At 43.6% G+C, this 18,412-nt stretch overlaps 1 protein-coding gene across 6 annotated transcripts in view; it reads right to left on the bottom strand.

Moving 5' to 3' along the window:
- TMEM131L (transmembrane 131 like) overlaps positions 1-18,412 on the bottom strand; it is a 140,570-nt gene that overhangs the window by 46,256 nt on the left and 75,902 nt on the right. For 5 of the 6 annotated variants that reach the window (XR_006740720.1, XM_036423361.2, XM_045576788.1 and 2 more), the window contains exons 6-7: positions 17,130-17,246; positions 15,887-15,997 (exon numbers count right to left, since the gene is read on the bottom strand). Coding sequence is in view for 4 of the 6 variants with exons in the window: in XM_036423361.2 (XP_036279254.1) it covers positions 15,887-15,997; positions 17,130-17,246 (228 nt within the window). In the remaining 2 variants the exon portion in view is untranslated. Of the gene's footprint in view, positions 1-10,940; positions 10,965-15,886; positions 15,998-17,129; positions 17,247-18,412 lie in introns of those variants that run through there. The other variant, XM_045576790.1, reaches the window with a different exon arrangement.

Here is an 18,412-nt window from a genome sequence, read left to right as displayed (position 1 = left end):
TAAATGTTTTTATTGAGAGACAAAGGGTGAGGGAGAGAGAAACATTGATGAGAGAGAAACATTGGTTGCCTCCTGCATGCTCCCTATTTGAATTGAGCCCACAACCTGGGCATGTGCCCTGACTGAGAATGGAGCCAGTGACCTCTTGGTGTATGGGGCAATGTTCAACCAACTGAGCCACACTGGCCATGGCCCACATCTTCTTTAGCCAATCATCCACTGTTGGGCAGTTAAGTTACTTCCATATCTTGGCTCTTGTAAATAATGCTGGTTCCATGTGCACTTGAAAAAAAAATGTATATTCTGCTGCTTTGGGGTGAAATACTCTAAAAATATCAATTAAATCCATCTGGTCCAATATGTCACTTAAAGCAGCTGTTTTCTTGTTGATTTCTTGTCTGGAAGATCTATCCATTGATGACAATAGGGTGATAAAGTCCCCTACTATGACTGTATTACTGTCATATGTCATATTTTTAATATGCGGAAGAGTTATGAATGAAAGGGACTAGAGTATGTCAAAAGAATACAGAATTTTGCCCTAGCCAGTGATGCTCAGTGGCTGGAGAGTTGGCCCATGCAATGAGGAATCGAGAGTTCAATTCCTGGTCAAGGTTTGATCCCCAGCTCTATTGGGGCAGGTGCAGGAGACAACCAATGGATCTGTCTCTCTCATAGCAATGTCTCTCTATCTCTCCCTCTCACCCTCTCTCTCTCTCTCTCTCTTCCCCTTCCTTCCTCTCTCCCACTCTCTCTAAAACTTAATATAAAGATATCCTCAGGTATTAACAACAACAACAACAAGGGAAGAATACATTTTTCATCACGTTCAACGATTTTAATAGGCACATGAGATGCCACTGACTTATCTTGGAGACAGGAAATGCAAAGTCCCATCCAGGGATACAGCCTTTTGGGTTGGAGGGCAAGGGCTGTAGGCGGTGAATGCACAAAAAATGTGCAGCATGTGAACCTAAGGGGCCTGGTTTTGAGAGTTCATCTTCTGTTGAGTTTGATGTGTCTGGTATAGTTTTTCATAAGAGCACTAGGCTGGTCAGCCACAGTCCGAACACCAGAAAATCTCCACAAGAAAGTATTCCCTGAATCCTTGGCTGACTTAACTGTGGGAAAGTGTCTATTTACTTCAGGGAGATTTAGTACAAAGTAGAATCACCCTAATTATGTTTAATTCGTTAGAGTTATAAGAATTACCTAAGTACATTATATAAAAACCCATTTTGTAACTACTTTGTCATTCAGTCAATTAAAGTACAGAAAAAATAAAATAGATTACATTTTAGAATGCAGTAAAAATATTTAAGGAGTTTAACCAAGCTTGTAAATGGGACCAAGCATTCACCAACAGCTAATTTTTTAAAGAAGTAATTGCTGGTATTTGCTAGACTTAAACAGGAAAACACCACTGTGAACACAACCTAAAATCTAAAGAAGAAACATTTTTTAATTTGTCTTTCTGGGAACAAACCCCACTATCAAATACATAAATAACAACAAAAAGCCCACCACTTCTCTGAAGTTGCTTTCATCGAATTTACAAACATCCTCCATATCTAAATCCAATAGAAACTTCTCCTGTTGCCGGATCCTGCCCTCCCACCTAATACCATTAACCATTTTTCCTTCTGGCTTTTCCCTTTCATCTTTGGCTCTTCCCATTATGATCATCAGACGTTAGAATTATTCTGGATTCTGTCTTTTGTCCTCTTGACTCTCTCCCAAAGGGAGAAACAAGCTGAAGTTTGTTTCTCCAGCTCAGACTCTCTGCGCACCTATCCGTCCAACCAATGGCGAGGCATCTGCCTGGACACGCTTCCCTCACACAGGCCAAAGCAGCGGGTCTTGCTGTGCATTGGCCACCTCTTAGCACCATGCTTCATATTTTGTTTAAGGCAGAAACTTGAAAACCAACTTCACGTTCTCACTTACCCTCCTCAAACTAACCCCAAACCCATTTATACTGATTGTACCTCCTTGGCAGCCCTTGAAGCCATTCAGTTCTCTTCATTCCTAATACCCTAAAGATCAGGGGTCAGCAAACTATGCCCGTGGGCCACATCCAGCCCGATGCCTGTGTTTATAAATAAAGTTTTGTTGGAACACAGCCATGCTCATTCCTTGTGAATTGTCTATGGCTGCTGTCCTGGTATAATGGCAGAGTTGAGTACTTGCAACAGACGTCTATGGCCTGCGAAGGAGATAAAAGTATCTACTCTCCAGACCTTTACTGTAAAAGTTTATGGAGCCGTTGCCCTAGTGGGAGGGAAGAAGGCAGGAAGGGACAGAGGCAGGTAGGCTGCTGCACCAACCTCCTCCTACTGTCTGTCCCTGTGTCCACCTCTGCCCTCTCCACACCACTCTCCACATGGCATCAACAGTGAGTTTACATAAGAGGGTACAGGGAGGGTAAATGATAACGGAAGGAGACTTGACTTGCAGTGGTGAGTACACTACAATATACAGATGATATACTATAGAACTGTACACCTGAAATCTATAGAATTTTATTAACCAACACCAATCCAACAAATTCAATGAAAAAAGGGAGAGAGAGAGAGAGAAAGAGAGAGAGTATAAATATACAAATCAGGTCAAGTCACTTATCTGCTTAAAATCTTTCAAATACTTCCTGCTTGGCCCAAGTCCCAAATCCTTTACTGCAGCTACGGAATGAAGGCACCTGCCTAGTCTCTGCCTCCTTGCTTATGCCCCCGTCTCACACGTAGACTTTCTGCTCTATTTTGCCTTCAAACTCTATTTTTGCTGATCCTGCACTTTGAACCTACATTTCAGACCAACCCGACCCTCTATATAGCTAGGCCCAATTCATCCTTCGTGTCCCAGCTTAAACATCACTCAGGGAGGTTTTCCCTGACACCTCAGCTGGGGTAAGTGCCATCCTCACATCCACAACACCATTCCCCTGACCTTCGTTAACCTTCCTCATGTGATAGCTCCAGGTCTGTGCTCCCCAGCAGACTGTAAGCACCTTGCCTGAATCGTTTACCACAATGACTTCCACTTAATGGGCACTCAATATACAACTGTGAATGAAGAAAAGTGGGCACACAACTACATGCTTTCTTCAAAAGGGAAAGAAACTAAAAATAATAAACACTGGCTATAAAATCAAAGAATCAAACCTGATATTTGGCATATGTTTCTGATCCAGAACTTTCCTAAAAAGTTTTTTTTTTAAAGCCACATTAGCACATTCTCAACATATCTATAATAATAAAAGCATAATATGCTAATTAGACCAGATGTCCTTCCAGATGACCTTCTGGATGAAGCCTGGGCTGCAAGGGAAGCCCAGGTCCTGGATGCCTGCCAGTGGTTGGAGGGAAGCCCGGGTCCCGGGTGCCTGCAGGCAGACAGAGGGAAGCCAGGGTCCCAGATGCCAGAGGGGAGCCAGTGCTGGCAGCCGGGAGAAGGAAGGCCTCCTCTTGCACAAATTTCGTGCATCAGGCCTCTAGTACATTTATAATTAAGTGGGGGGTTTTATAACGTACAACTATTTAACCATAGATCTTAACCTGGCAAGGCAATTCTCTTCCCTCACATATTTCTTCAAATGTTGAAATAATGTCTGAAGTTCAAAATTATAACTTTGAACATGATTAAAAATCCTACTTGCACAGTAATTGGATGTAATTTAAATCCTCGTGGTCTGTCATCATCCTGGGTACATTTCTGGATGGATGTCTTTATAATTTACCATTCTAAATAAGATTCCTCTATTAGCAGGAAACAAAAACAAACATAAAGCACTATATTGCTTCACTGGCTGGAGAACATATTTCAGCATCCCACCAGGGGGAGTTCCAGCACCTCCAAACTGCCCTAGAAGCACACTAACTTTTCTCAGAGAAATGAAAAGGTTCATTCTTCCTTTAAAACACACACACACACACACACACACACACACCCACAATATTACAATCTTGACTTTTAAAAGAAAACTACAACCAAAGCAGAAGCCAGTTGGGGCCACCATACAGGCTGGAAATAAGAATTCCCCTGAACGGACCCCCACCAAGCACATTTGTTGTGACAGTAGGACATCTCCTTACCCAGGCATGTGCTGAGCAGATTATAAAAGAAACACAAAACCCATTTCGCTACTGTTGAAACCTCCCACACTATTTTTTTTTTTTTTGGGGGGGGGAGGAAGAGCTCATAAAGAAGAAGAAGAAAAAAATGATTTCCTAAATTTCACAGCTACAAGAAAAAATAATTCCTTCGTAGTCTTCACCTTAAGACTTTGGGGACAAATGACTTATCAAAAGGTCCTAAGGTTAGTTGGTGGGAAAGTGGAAAACAATATCACGTCTTTTGGCACAAGCCAGTGTTTGTTCCAGGTAAATCAGAACAGACCAAGTTGATTCCTCCTAGATACTTAAAAGCCTGGAAGTTCTTCAGCGTGGAAACACATATTAGGAAACCATGCCAAGAAATAACGCAAAGGACAAGAAAACAGCGATGTAAAAGCTCCTTTTGGGTGACCTGTACTCCCTAGGTTTTGTGGTGAAGGGATAGGAGGAGTGTAGGTAACTAGATCTAAGAAAGAAAATAAATCACCTTCCTTTATTTGCTAAGAAATTGTTCTTTGTGGACTGGGCCCAGGCTAGAGTGTGATTTGGGGGGGATTGTGTGCAATTAAACAGGATTAAAAAAAAAAAAGATAGACAATATAAATGACTTTTATTAATAAGAGTAAACCATATCCTAACAAAAGTATACAAGAGCCTATAACATATTAACCCAGACACCGTATGATGATCCCAGTAATGACCATCCATGAAAACCTTTCATTAAGGAATATAACTTGGGGAATACAAAAGAATTACTTAGATAAGTTCCTCACACATTTTTCTCCACTTCCTCAATTTTGAATGCTAAATGTCAGAGGTCTTTATAAAGGTGAATCGTCTATGCCAATGTGTGCCTCAATAGGAACATAGTTTCAGCCTGTGACCATCCCAGCCAGCGGCCCACACACACAGTGTGCTAGGTACAATACATTCCATACAGCAAATGATTTTGTATAGAAAGAACACTTTCTTGGGTCCCTTCCACACAACACTCAGGCTCTGTAACCAAACTCCTAATTTAGTGTTTCCTGCATAACGAACAGGCAGCTGAGCGAACAGTAAGCAGTTTGTTGCTTTAACCTTATGTTAAACAGCAATTGTGTTCCAGCCCTCACCCCTACCACTACAAACCCTTCTAGCCCTCAGATATTTAACTGCTGAAGTGAAATTTACCTTTGTTGCCAGACTCCCTTACTAAAATGTTTGTAAAAAACTTAGGTACTGGCTGGAATGCATTTTTTGTTTTGTTTTGTTAAGGAAAAAGGGGTTAAAGCATACGTGTAGCATTTTTGCTTCTCCAAATCTTTGTAGAAGAGGCAATATGGCTAGATGACCGTATTCACCATAAATTCAAGATGAAACCCAGCCTCAAAACCTTGGGGACATTTCGACATGTTCCCAGGTTCAGCTTCCTCTTCAACAACTCAGAACTAAGGAACTCACCGCTGTGTGAAAGGCATTAAGTGAGATACATATGCCCATCGTAGGGCACGCGCCAGGCCCTCATGAGGGAGTGTTATGATTTTTACTTGTTTGTTCATTATTAATGCATGAAGCTGGTGAAATTCCACAACAAATCATCTAAATGCTTCTGGGAAGCATCTAATCTATTCGAAGGGAAACTCCTCTTCCCCACACTGTGGGTTTCTAAGAGGAGGGCCTGTTTTCCTAAACACTTCAGGATCTTTTCATCTTATTTCACCACTGGTTCAGAACCAAAGCAAAAAGAGAAATGTCAGTTGCAGCACATCACCTCCCACCTCACTGAATGCGCCACTTAACCCTGAAAGACAAAGAGCAGTTTGCAGTTTAGAGACCAAATTAACACCTCGACATTGAGAACTCCAGGCGCGGGACACACACACACACACACACACACACACACACACACACACACAACGAGGACACAGGACACCAAGTGGCAGGGGCCTGTATCTTTACACCTGAGTGGCTTTGAACTCCTACAACCTGGGCTGGCCCTTTCAGGAGAGCCATGTGGACGTCCACCTTGGTAGGTCACGCAGCACACAATGGCTCTGTCCAAAGGCTAGCAGCTATTTTTACCCAATTGGATGCTGCTGGGCCTTAAGCAAATGGCAAGTGGCTCCTGAAGGTCTGGCTCAGCCCTTGAACATGGGCCCAGGCTCAGCAAAAGCTCAGGTGTGAAGATGAAGGCTGCTGTGGCTTGACCTTGAGCAGCAAAGGCACAGCTCGGACCTAAGTAGGCGTGGCCATGGCAAGGATGAGGCTATGAAAGGAAAGGTGTCGCAGTAGAAATCAGTGTGGTGGTTCCTCAGAAAATTAAACATACAACTACACCAAAGTAACAGGAGGGGCACAGACAGGAGATACACAATAGTCAAAAGGTGGAAGCAACCCAACACCCATCAATGGATGGACGAGTAAACATCACACAGTATATACACACAATAGACTATTATTCAGTCTTAAAAGGGAAGGAAATTTGGACACATGCTACAACATGGATGAACCTTGAAGACATTATGCATGTAATATGAGAAGACCTAGAAGAGCCAAATTCATGGAGACATGAAGAAGAATGGTCTCTGGCCGGGGGAGGGGAGGAGAAACACGGGACTGAGAGGAGGTAAGAATAAGGAGCCAGTGTTTCGAATTTCGGTTTGGGAAGATGAAAAAGTCCAAGAGATGGATGGTGGAGATGGTTGCACAACACTGTGAATGTACTGAATGCCACTGAGCTATATACTTATAAATGGTGAAAGTAGTAAATTTGTTTTATATATTTTTTACCACAGGAAAAGAAAATAAAAGGAAAGGGAGAAAGAAGAAAGAAAACAGGGGGGTGGGCGGAGAGAGAAAAAAGATACCCCCAATCAGGACCCTCTTCAAAACAGAGCTTCCAGAATACCACCTGCTGCTTTTCTATCCAGGTCTCAGAGGAACTATTTGGTCCACCTCTTGCAGGCAGTGTGGACAGTCTGCTCCCAATGTGTTCCCTTTTTATGCCTTACCTTCACGGCTGAGAGAACTGCAAAAGGGTGCAGCTCAACTGATTCAAAAGTTCCTCCCCAACTCACTGGTGTAGATTGATGAGCCATCTAAATGCTGACCACCATTTTAGATTTTCAAGGTCCAGCGTGACAGAACCACATAAGGGTGACCGATGTTATAAATTTAAAAAAAAACTAATAAGGGTGTTCTTACTAAAGAGATAAGCTGTCATGCTGGTTGAGTTAGAGAAGTAATTTGATGAAACGATGGCACAAACACATTAAATAACCCCTACAGTCTGCCCTTGGAACCACCGAGTGCATTCTGAAAATCAAGGAGGTGCCAGAAGTTTAGAGAAACACACTTTACACACTTGAGTCTTCCTACTGGGCCCAGAGGAACAAAGACAAAAAAAAAAAAAAAAAAAAAAAAAAAAAAAAAAGGAAGGCAGGCTGATGCCACAGGAGGAAGAGAGGGCTGCCCTTTGGAGGAAAAGCTGACACTTTAGGGGACGACCAGACAGAGCTGGAATAGAACAGACCTGGACAGACATAGAAGGAGAAGTGAGACAGCCTAGGATCTCACTGAAATGAGGAAATATGTATTGTTGTGCTTGTTGGAGCTTAAAACAGAATACTAATAAGGAAGATAGGCAATTTTGCTACAGAAAAAGAAAATAAAAAGAACAAGGAGAAAGGAGCAATTAGACTGAAACAGCTCCCCCAAGAGGAATTAGGATTCAGGTCCAGGGACTCTGGAGGGACACACTTCTAAAGCCACCACAGAGCCCATGGGAATGGGAACCGAGGACCCGCACCCTCCAAGGCCAAGACCTGGGGCCCCCTAAGATCTCGCAGGCTGTGAGGGGGAGACCTGGGGAGCAGAGCAGAGTTCAGAGCACGGGAAGACCGAATGCACAGTTACTGCGGGTGCCCTAAGGGAATATGCTTGATGTTCCTGGGATTAGACTCCAAGTAAGAGACAGCACAGGAGAAACCCATTAAAGGGGAACCAGGCAGGACTAGATGGACCGGTCCCAGGCCTGATTCGGGGATTGGTCTAATGGGCGAGGTTTATGTAAGACAATGAAATGAGGGAAGAGGAGCTCTGTTTGAACAACAGATACTTTTAGCAGACTCGAAGGTTATTGACTTTATCTTTCTTGCTTTGGGAGAACTCACAAAAAACTCTAAAGAGGAATGAAAATATATATATATTTTTTCATTCCCCTTTTTGATTTTATATTTAAATATAAATATATATATATATATTTTCATTTTCCTTTGCTTTTGACAAATATATATATAGAATTTGGGAAAGGCATATATATATGTCAAAAGAAAAAGAAAAAGAAGAAAAATGGGTGCAATTCCAGCAAAGAGCAGCAGCTTACAAGTGTTGAGAAAGAAAGAGCCCAACAAAAGAAGCTGGTTATACAGTTCAAAACTCAACTGAGCCTTCCTAAGAGGAAGAGGGGTACAGGGAGTAACAGTATGTCCTGGAGGCACAGCCCACAACTTTAGAGAAAAAAGGGCCACCAACAACGTGGGGAGACAGGTTGTGACTCGCGGCCAAGGCCAACCCCCACTAGGGTCTGAGCTCCCTATCAACAGCAGCCCCCCTCCCCCTTCTCCCTCCACCCCCCTGCGTCCCTCCAGGGAGCTGCTGGGAGCAACGCCCCATGGGGCGAGGAAGGAAAAGCCTTCCCTGCCGTAGATTCCAGAGCTTCCATGAGTCCACAGTAAGAGGCTCAACATCTTTGCACACAGCCTCTGCAGCCACTCCATCCCTAAACAGAGGGCAACCCCATCCAGCACACCAATCTGCATGGGGGAAGGGGTGAAGGGGGTAAAACAAGGGCTCTGTGCCAAAAAAAAAAAAAAAGGAGAGAAAGAAACACCTAGCGACTAGCCTGCAGCTACTCCCATGTTCTACCTCGGGAGGCTAGAGCAGCTCAGATGCTGCTACCTGAGAAGGAACTAATGTGCACAGGTGATTCCTCCCTAACCCCCAAAGGTCTCAAATTAACTTCTTTTTAAAAAATATATATTTTATTGATTTTTTTTTTTTTACAGAGAGGAAGTGAGAGGGATAAAGAGTTAGAAACATCGATGAGAGAGAAACATCTATCAGCTACCTCCTGCACCCCCCACCCCCCCCCACTGAGGTACATGCCCTTGACTGGAATCAAACCTGGGACCCTTCAGTCCACAGGCTGATGCTCTATCCTCTGAACCAAACTGGTTAGGGCTCAAATTAACTTCTTGACAAGCAAGCGAATCCATCAAGTTCAAATGCCAAGATCCTGGACTCAGAACAACTGGCATGAATTGAAGCTGAAACCAAGGTGATGCTCTCTGTCTGTCCTCCATCTCTCTCTTTGGCAAACAGAGGTACTGGGAACAATTTTTGCTTAGAATTAGTTCCTTGATAAGTGGGGGTTAAGGGCATGCTTTCCATAATTAGTGGATGTTAGGTTGATAGTATGATATTCTTGCATCTTATTAAGATTCCAGACTCAAGTGAAGCTCAAGAAATACTCAGTATTGGACTACTATAACTTCTGAAACCCCAAGGCAGCCATCCACACTCTAGCAAGGGTGAGCCAAGGCTATATATAGCTGCTGAGGTTTCTCCAGCTACACACAGGCATGGAGAATCTCTCTGGCAAAGACAAAAAATAAAATAAATAAATAAGATTTAGAGATGACTTCAAATTCTTTGAATGCTAACTCACAAGCCAAGCTAATTTGATATTGGGACTATGGCCTTGAACTTTCATGTCTTACCAAAGGACTAACTCTCTGAATTTTAAAATTCTCCTAGAGGGTTTATATTTATTTTAAAGTTAAATGAGGAATGCATTTTAGCTATGTGCCAGGTACCAGTTCTAAGCACTTTACATGTATCAACTTATTTAACAGCTACAGCAATCTTATGAGGTCCTGTTATTTTTACCTAATTTTATAGATAAATTAAAAAACAGCAGGTTAGGTAATTTGGCCAAGGTCACTCAGAACCAAGATGGCCTGGTGGCCTGGTTTCAGAACTCACCTTCTTTTTTATTCTTATTTTTAATCTTTATTATTGAAAGTGTTGCATATGTCCCCTCTTACCCTCCACTGACCCCTTCTAGGCCACCCTCACTCCCAGAATTCATCTTATTTGCCTCCCTATGCATGTCTCTGATGTGGGATTCTCATATGGCTGTTTTTATTGGAGCATTTTAACTGTTATTTGATCCCACTGTAAATGCTCTGATAGGCTCCATTGGATATCATACCTGAAAAGAATTTGGGATGGGAAACAGAGAACATGAACTTTCAACCCTGGGAACAGTGTATGGCCTGTGGAGCAGATTATTAATGAATCCTATTAATTCATCTCAGAATTTTCTAGGGGCAAACTCAACAGTGTGCTCCAGCAGGCTCAGAGGGATCAACAAACAAATGGGGGTGGCGATCCTGGGAGCCGGGGCAGGCTCAGGAAGGTAGACACAGAGCCACGAGACATCTGACGACCTCATCACCAGAGAAGGGAGGATCGAGGGGCTTAGGAATAGGTGAGCCCAATAGGTCAGGAGAAACATTAGAAGGAAAGGATTCTCTTCCCCCTAAATACTCCAGTCCTCTTCTCCCTTCAAGGCAGAGGGAGTTGCCTATTGGTGGGCAACAGAAAATGATCCTGTGCTATAGGCAGGGGTGGTGAGGGGGAAGCTAGTGGAGGAGCTGACTCCCTTCTCCTTCACCTTACAGGCTGGATAAGGTGTCTGTCCTTGATGCAAGCTTCCCTTGCATGGGCCACCCCAGGGTGTACCTAGGAGATAGGGCATTAGCAACTCTGGCTCTTTCTTACCTCAGCTCATGCAGAAGAATGCAGTTGATCAGTAATAAAAAGGTGCATTTTAGTTCTCTAACTCCTGATTCTTATAGGTCTACTACTTCAGCACCTGGCCAGAAAGAGAGGTACTAATTACTGGGCATCTTCAAGTCATCTAACAACATTTTCTAGAATATTCTAATATAATGAATGTTTGAAAGACATCAGAAAACAATCATGTCCTATAATTTCATAAATAGCTAAGACAATAATTTCTTTCTTTTAAAGACATTTTATTCAGCTCTGGCTGGTTTTCTCAGTGGTTAGAGCATCTGCCTGAGAACTGAAGGGTCGCTGTTTTGATTCCTGGTCCAGGCACACATGGTCAAGGCACACATGGTCAAGGCACACATCCAGGAGGCAACCAATGGATGTGCCTCTCTCACATCTCTGTTTCTTCTCTCGCTCTCTCTTCCTCCCTCCCTCCTTCCTTGCTACTCTATCTAAAAGTCAAAGTCAATGGGGGAAAAAATCCTCGGGTGAGAATTAAAAATTATAAAATAAATAAATAAGTAAAGACATTTATTTCATTTTCAAGCATTTGTTTACTGCATGGCAATAGGACCAAGCTCTGCACTAGGCAATATAAGAGCAATTTTTTTTTTATTTTTATTTTTTTTTTATAGAGAGGAAGAGAGAGGGAAAGAGAGTTAGAAACATCTATGAGAGAGAATCATCGATCAGCTGTACCTTGAATGCAGGCACATCCCCAGTAGGCACATGCCCTTGACCGGAATCGAACCTGGGACCTTTCAGTCCGCAGGCTGATGCTCTATCTAATGAGCCAAACCGGTTTCGGCACAAGAGCAAATATTGATGAGAACATGATTCCTGCTCTTAAGGAGCTTGTGATCATAGCACAGGAAACACATACACAGAGACCAAGCTTCCCAGTGTTCCTCTTGCTAAGACAGGGATGCTCGGAGCGTTCAGGAAGGAGGAAGTCCATTCTCCCGGGAGGCAAGGAATGAGACACACACTGAGTGTAAAGAGGCCCCAGGAAACTGTTCTGGGAACCAGGGGACCCCACTGGCCTGTGAAACGCATGAGGGGAAACACCCACACCCACGCCTCCTGGTATTTCTCCCTCGGCTTCCCACACTTCCCTCCTTCCTCTCCGCACCAACCCTCCTCCTTGCCTCTTCCCAAGCTCCCATTCCATTGAATCATTCTCGCTTGTTACTCCAAAGATTTTTTTTTTTTTAGCTCAGTCAATTTCCTTGCTTTTAAAAACTATATTCAGAGGTAGGTAGAAGGAGGAAATTAGGTAATGGCATATATCTACTAACATATAGTCAGAACTTTCCAGAGTCAGTCTATCATCTTTATGTATAAGAAAAATCAAACAGCTTTCACCATGCAAAGAGATGGCATTACTCGTAAATACATTATGATGACACGCACTTGTAGGAATTCTCAGCTATTCCACCCGGAAATTCTATTTTGTTTCATTTTGCGAATTATATGAGACAGTGAGGAAAACAGGGCAGCCACAGAGGCCTTTCACCATTCCCTCTTCTTAATGTCCCATCTCCCAATCACACACCACACTCTTGCAACTTATTTGTTCAGGAGAAATCCAAGTCTTTCCATTCCTCCCCTATCCAACTGTGATGGAAAAAAGCGTTCCTTGTTCTCCTCCCTGTGCTGATTTTACAGCTTCCCTTCCCCACGGCCAGGTTTCACTGCCAGAGGCCGGCACCTCCCGAAGCAGAGGGCAGGGAAGCAACCCAGCCCGGGCAGCGTCCAGGCTGCAGGCCCCGCGATTGTCCTTGCCCAGCACCTGTCCCGGGCAGGCAGGCAGGCACAGGCCCTGACGTCACCATGCCCAAAGCAGAGGCTGTGCCAGTCTTAAAAGGTTAGGAACTCCTGATCTGAAACGTGTATTAGATATCACACGGAACGCCCAGAAATAACCTCCCCGTCACACAGGTCAGTGACATGACCCCATGGTGGGGGAGGGGACTCCCATCCCTCACACACACACACACACACACACACACACACACTCAGAAAAAGGGACTGCAAGGATGTCACCAAATAAATACTCATCCTGGTTACCTTTGCTGAGTGTGACTGTAGTCTTGGGGGTTTTTCACTTCTCTAGTTTCCCCTATTTTCTTATAACTACATTATAATTTTTTATAATCATAACACTTTTTAGACAATTCAATGTGATACTTTGTTGGAACATACATACACACACACACACACACACACACACACACTTTTTTACAACTGGGTTTCCCATGTTGCCTTATAATTCCTTTTTAAAAAATATTTATTGTTGAAAGTATAACATATGTCCCTTCATCCCCCGTTGACCCTCTCCAACCCACCCCTGCCCCCTGCCCCAGGCACTCACCATCCACTGTCCTAATTCAATTTTTAACAATAAATGTTATTTTAAAATTATTCTAATAGCAATAGCATAAGTTCTTTGACCTCTTCGAGACAAGGATATGGCTGTAGTGACCCTACACGCTGGATTCTGAGACAGGGCCAACCTCAAGTATTCTGTGTTGGACAACAAATCACTGAAACATTCCCCAAATCCCAACGGCTTGGATTCCAAACGGCACTGAAGAAAACGTGAAAAACTAGAATCTCTCATGAGCCTAATGCAACTGTAATTACATATTATACCCCACCATGTATTTCAAAGATACGGTCATAGAGTATAATCAGTCTAGCTTGTACCTTCTATTGATCCCTGGTCAGAGATTTCTATGTTGACATCATAATAACTTGGAAGAAGTACATAATAGTCTGTTATGTTGATACACAAATTTATCACATCCTGGTTTTCATTATTGAGCTCCTAGGCTGTTTCTAACTAGTGTTTTCCATTATAAAATGCTGCCCCCCCTCAAACTCACATTTACTTTGCATTTATCTTTCCCACAATAGGAATTACTAAATCAAAAGAAACAAACACCATGATGACACTTAACTACATATGGGCAAGAACGGAAAGCATACTGAGCTGGGACTGCCCAGGCAGGCTCTGCTCTCAACCTCTGCCAAGTAACTTAAACTCTAAGTATGTTGGACAATTTCTAAAATAAGAATGATACCACCTGCCCTGGCAGTAAATCTGTTGAAGGTCAAACTGATTGATGTGGAGAAAAGGTGAAGTGACGCAAATCTCAGATGCTGCGAGGGGCAGAAGTATTATTTGGGGATGGCACCTCAAATGCCATTGACTCATCTATCTATTAAAAACCCGGGGGGGCCTCAATGTACTGAACACTACGTTGCTGCCTCTGAGATGATAGAAAGGGAAAGGAAAACGCCCTGTCCCACAGAGCCTCGAGGAAGAGCAGGGGAGGGGACAACAGGAGACAAGTAACTCTCAGGCAGGGGTTGGATCTAAGCGCATGGGACCACAGCACAGGCTTGCAGGGAACCTGGAGCAGTTTCAGAGGAGGTGGTGTTGGAACTAGGCCTTGAAAGATGGAATGAGAAGGATGATTAGAGTCAAGTGGGGTCAGAGCTTATGGAGGTGAGATGGTTTGTAAAACAGGGAAGCCACGTTCAGGCAACGAGAGGTCTAGGACTGTTCTGCAGCTCCAGCCGCTGACCATGCTGGTGCCTGACCAGCACCGAGCGCAGCTTCCTCACGTCTGAGTGACAGTGAAGGAAAGTGCACCCCTCGTGGGGAATCATCTGTAGCACAACATTGTGCAAAGGCACGCAGCGGTCCTCTGACTGTTTTCTATTTCATTCCTCATGTCGGGATTGGGTTGGGTTTGCAGCAGCAAAATATCTGATGTCATATGTGGTCATTCTGACAACTCATATTTCTCTCAAGTTTTGAAAAGGAGCTTATAGCCACCTTAAGCATACAAACATTGAATGGTGACAGATGGATATACTAGACATATGAGGATAACACTGTAGGTATAGAAACACTGAGTCGCCATGTTGTTCACCTGAAACTAGAAGAGAATGCTATACAGGTAAGGTTCCTAACATGTTGACTCAAGAGTTTTCTCAATTTCAAAAGTTATTCAGAGATGATATGATTAGTGAGCTCCCTGATAACCATGGAAATACGGATGAATCAAAGGGGAAGAAATGGCCGAACCTACATGCTAGTAATGAAATGCGTATTAAAAGAATGTGAAGGGCCCTGACCGGCTTGGCTCAGTGGATAGAGCATTGGCCTGCAGACTGGAGGGTCCCAGGTTCGATTCTGGTCAAGGGCATGTACCTTGGTTGCGGGCACATCCCCAGTAGGGGGTGTGCAGGAGGCAGCTGGTCGATGTTTCTCTCTCATCGATGTTTCTAACTCTCTATCCCTCTCCCTTCCTCTCTGTAAAAAAATAATAAAAAAATTCTTTAAAAAAAAGAATGTGAAGGTACCATTCTATACCATCTAAAACATCAAAAACATTTCAGTGCATGAAGCCACACACAGACAGGACTGGAAGCAGGGGGTGGGAAGGTGGTAAGACACTCCTGGAGTAAGGTCTCTATGGAGGTTCTGTCTTCCTAAAAAGCAACCTGGCAAGATTTAACAAGCTCTATAAAAAGGTTCATAGTCTTTAACTACAGAATCCCTCTTTATGAAATATACCCCACGGAAACAGGTCACGTAAAGGGAACTAAGAAACATAAAATATGTACATGGCCTAATGGTAACAATAATGAAAAACTGGAAACGTTTCTGATTACCAACAAGCAAACCATGAAATGTTGGCACCATGGACTATACAGCCATTACAATGAAATACTTCTTGTTATATACATACATGGTTTCTACACATATCAGGATTTTTTTCAAAAGTAGAAAAAAAAAGTAAAATCATCATTCTAGGTAAAAAGGCTGTATGTACTCTGTAAAAGATACACAAATTTAGAGGGCTTCAAAGTTTAGCGCTGGCTAGCATTCAAAATAAATCGACTGTTAAAATCACCTGTGTTTGTGAAAGCTGAATGCTCTGGACCTGCGGGAGCAGAAAATACGCATTTGTGAGCTGCTGTGCAGACCCTTCTGTAGAGATTCTGCGAGTACCAATTCCAGATACCTGCAGGAGACAGGGGGGGAGAGGGAGATATCCCTCAATTAGTTTGAAAAACATTTGCCATCATGCTAAAATACGTTTTTAAAGGAAATCTGTATTCAGCACCTTGGCCTTCAAGATTCTATTTACCCAATTATTATATTTATCTTCCACAACCAAAAAAAAAAAAAAAAAAAAAAAAAAAGGTAACAAAAGTTGCTGTATTTCAGCAGAATATTACTCATTAGAACACACTAGAAGCTCAATACACGAAAATCCATGCAAGAATAGGCCTTCCTTCCCCTGGCTGCCGGCATGCACTTCCCTCCGGCACCTGGGACCCAGGACCCAGGCTGGCTTCCCTCCGGCCCCGGCTTCATCAGGAAGGACGTCCAGAATGATGTCCAGAAGACGTCCGTCTAATTAGCATGCTACCCTTTTATTATTATAGATCTTTTCACAACTAGTCAACTTTTCTGATATGGGTAATACGTGCTTCATGGAAAACAGTAAGAATTAACCACACACACATACACACACACACACACACACACACACACGCACACACAAAAAATGGTTAGCTAGATCTTGGCACTTAAATCACTTCTCGTAATGTCCTCTTTTAACGATGTCACAGGTATAGCCTAAGATCAACTACTTTGGGGAACAACAACAAAAAGATACCCCGCTCTCCCTTCCCAGCGTATTAGATGCACAGGGAATACCTAGAAATAATAGCACCTGGCCCCCACGTGCACAATCCATGTTCCCTGATGAGAAATGTTGCTGAGCCTAGGAGGGGAGGAGGCCAAGGGGCTAGAAATTCCCCCTACAGGTGCCTCCCTCTGCACTGTCTGTGGGGCGCAGGCTGTGGGCTTGGAAAGCCTGCTATATTCTGAACTAGAAAACTGTGTAGCAGATTTCACGATTTTGTCCCAGGGCTCTTCAGAGATGCACAGTGAGAGGGACAGCTCTGCGCAGCCCCTGTGCGCCACTCGAGGCAGGAGGTGGGAAAGCTGAGAGTTAAGCATCGTTAACAGCTTTACCCCATTACTGCTATAAGCCAGGCGGCAGCACGTCCAAACGTCTTTTTTAAACTATCCAAACCCTTTAAGCCAACAACCAAGCCACGTGACAGAAGGAAAAAGTTACTTACGTGATAGGAAAGGACTCCGTGTGAGGAGGTATTAATAAATAAAGAACTCTCAATGTTCCCTTCTTCAGTAGGTAAGAAAATAATTCTGAAGGAGGTTCTCCCCATTGCTGGAATGACCTGAGAAAGAGGCATCCAATTAGCCATTTGGAATGGCCCTCCCTGAAAAATTATCTCGCACAGACTTTCTTTTGGGCGGTTTCTGTGAACGGAGGTTAGCCTCTTCTGCGCCCTGGATTTATAAGTAGCAGGGATCCCCGAGAATCCCCTCACACAGATCAATAACCACAACCTAAGAGAACATTTCAAAGAACCCAGTGGACTCATGGCAAGACAGTTACCCAGTCCCTTCACTTGGGATTGGACTCACACGCCTCACATCTTTCCTTTTCCCTCCTCCTCCACACTCACGTGTTCATGCCTTTACCTAACACAGCTCTAACTTTACTTAACAAGCACATTTGATACTAAGTAAAAGTCAGGGAGCCCGGCTGGTATGGCTCAGCGGTTGAGGGTCGACCCAGGAACCAAGAGATTACCAGTTCAATTTCTGGTCAGGACACATGCCTGGGTTGCTGACTCGATCATCAATTGGGGGAGGGGAGGGGAGGGGAGAGGTGGGAGGGGGAGAACAGGAAGGCAGGAGATAGCCGATTGGTGATATTTCTCTCTTACTCTCTCTTATGCCATTTCCTTAGTCACAGCATATATTTTTTTTTTTTTTTAAGAGAGAGGAGAAGAGAGACGATGGGGAGATGGGGAGATGGGGAGGGGGGAGGGGGAGAGAGAGAGAAAGAGAGAGGGAAAGAAAGAGACCCATATCCTCTATATCCCCTACTGGGCAAGCAGGGCAAGTGCCCTGGTCAGGAATTGAACTGCGGACCTTTCAGTGCATGGGACAATGCTTACCCAACTGAGCAACACCAGCCAGGGCAGTTACAGTAAGTTTTAAAAAGTACATCAGGTGACCCTAGCTGGTCTGGCTCAGTGGATAGAGTGTTGGCCTGAGAACTGATGGGTCCCAGGTCCGATTCCAGTCAAGGGCACATGCCTGGGTTGTGGGCTCAATCCCCAGAAGGAAGCATGCAGGAGGCAACCGATCCATGATCCTCTTTCATCATTAATGTTTCTATCTCTCTCTCCCTCTCCCTTCCTCTTTGGAATCAATAAAAATATATTTTTTAAGTTCATCAGTGGACATAAGTAGGCAAAATAAATAAGTAAAAGCCACTGGTAATCTTCATTACAACTTTAAAAACCATCAAAATTAAAACTACTGAAAAACC

This window comes from Pipistrellus kuhlii, unplaced genomic scaffold, assembly GCF_014108245.1.
Source record: "Pipistrellus kuhlii isolate mPipKuh1 unplaced genomic scaffold, mPipKuh1.p scaffold_m20_p_8, whole genome shotgun sequence".
Taxonomy (NCBI): domain Eukaryota; kingdom Metazoa; phylum Chordata; class Mammalia; order Chiroptera; family Vespertilionidae; genus Pipistrellus; species Pipistrellus kuhlii.
The sequence above is the reverse complement of the archived record's forward strand: the minus strand, read 5'-3'. Positions and strand labels throughout refer to the sequence as shown.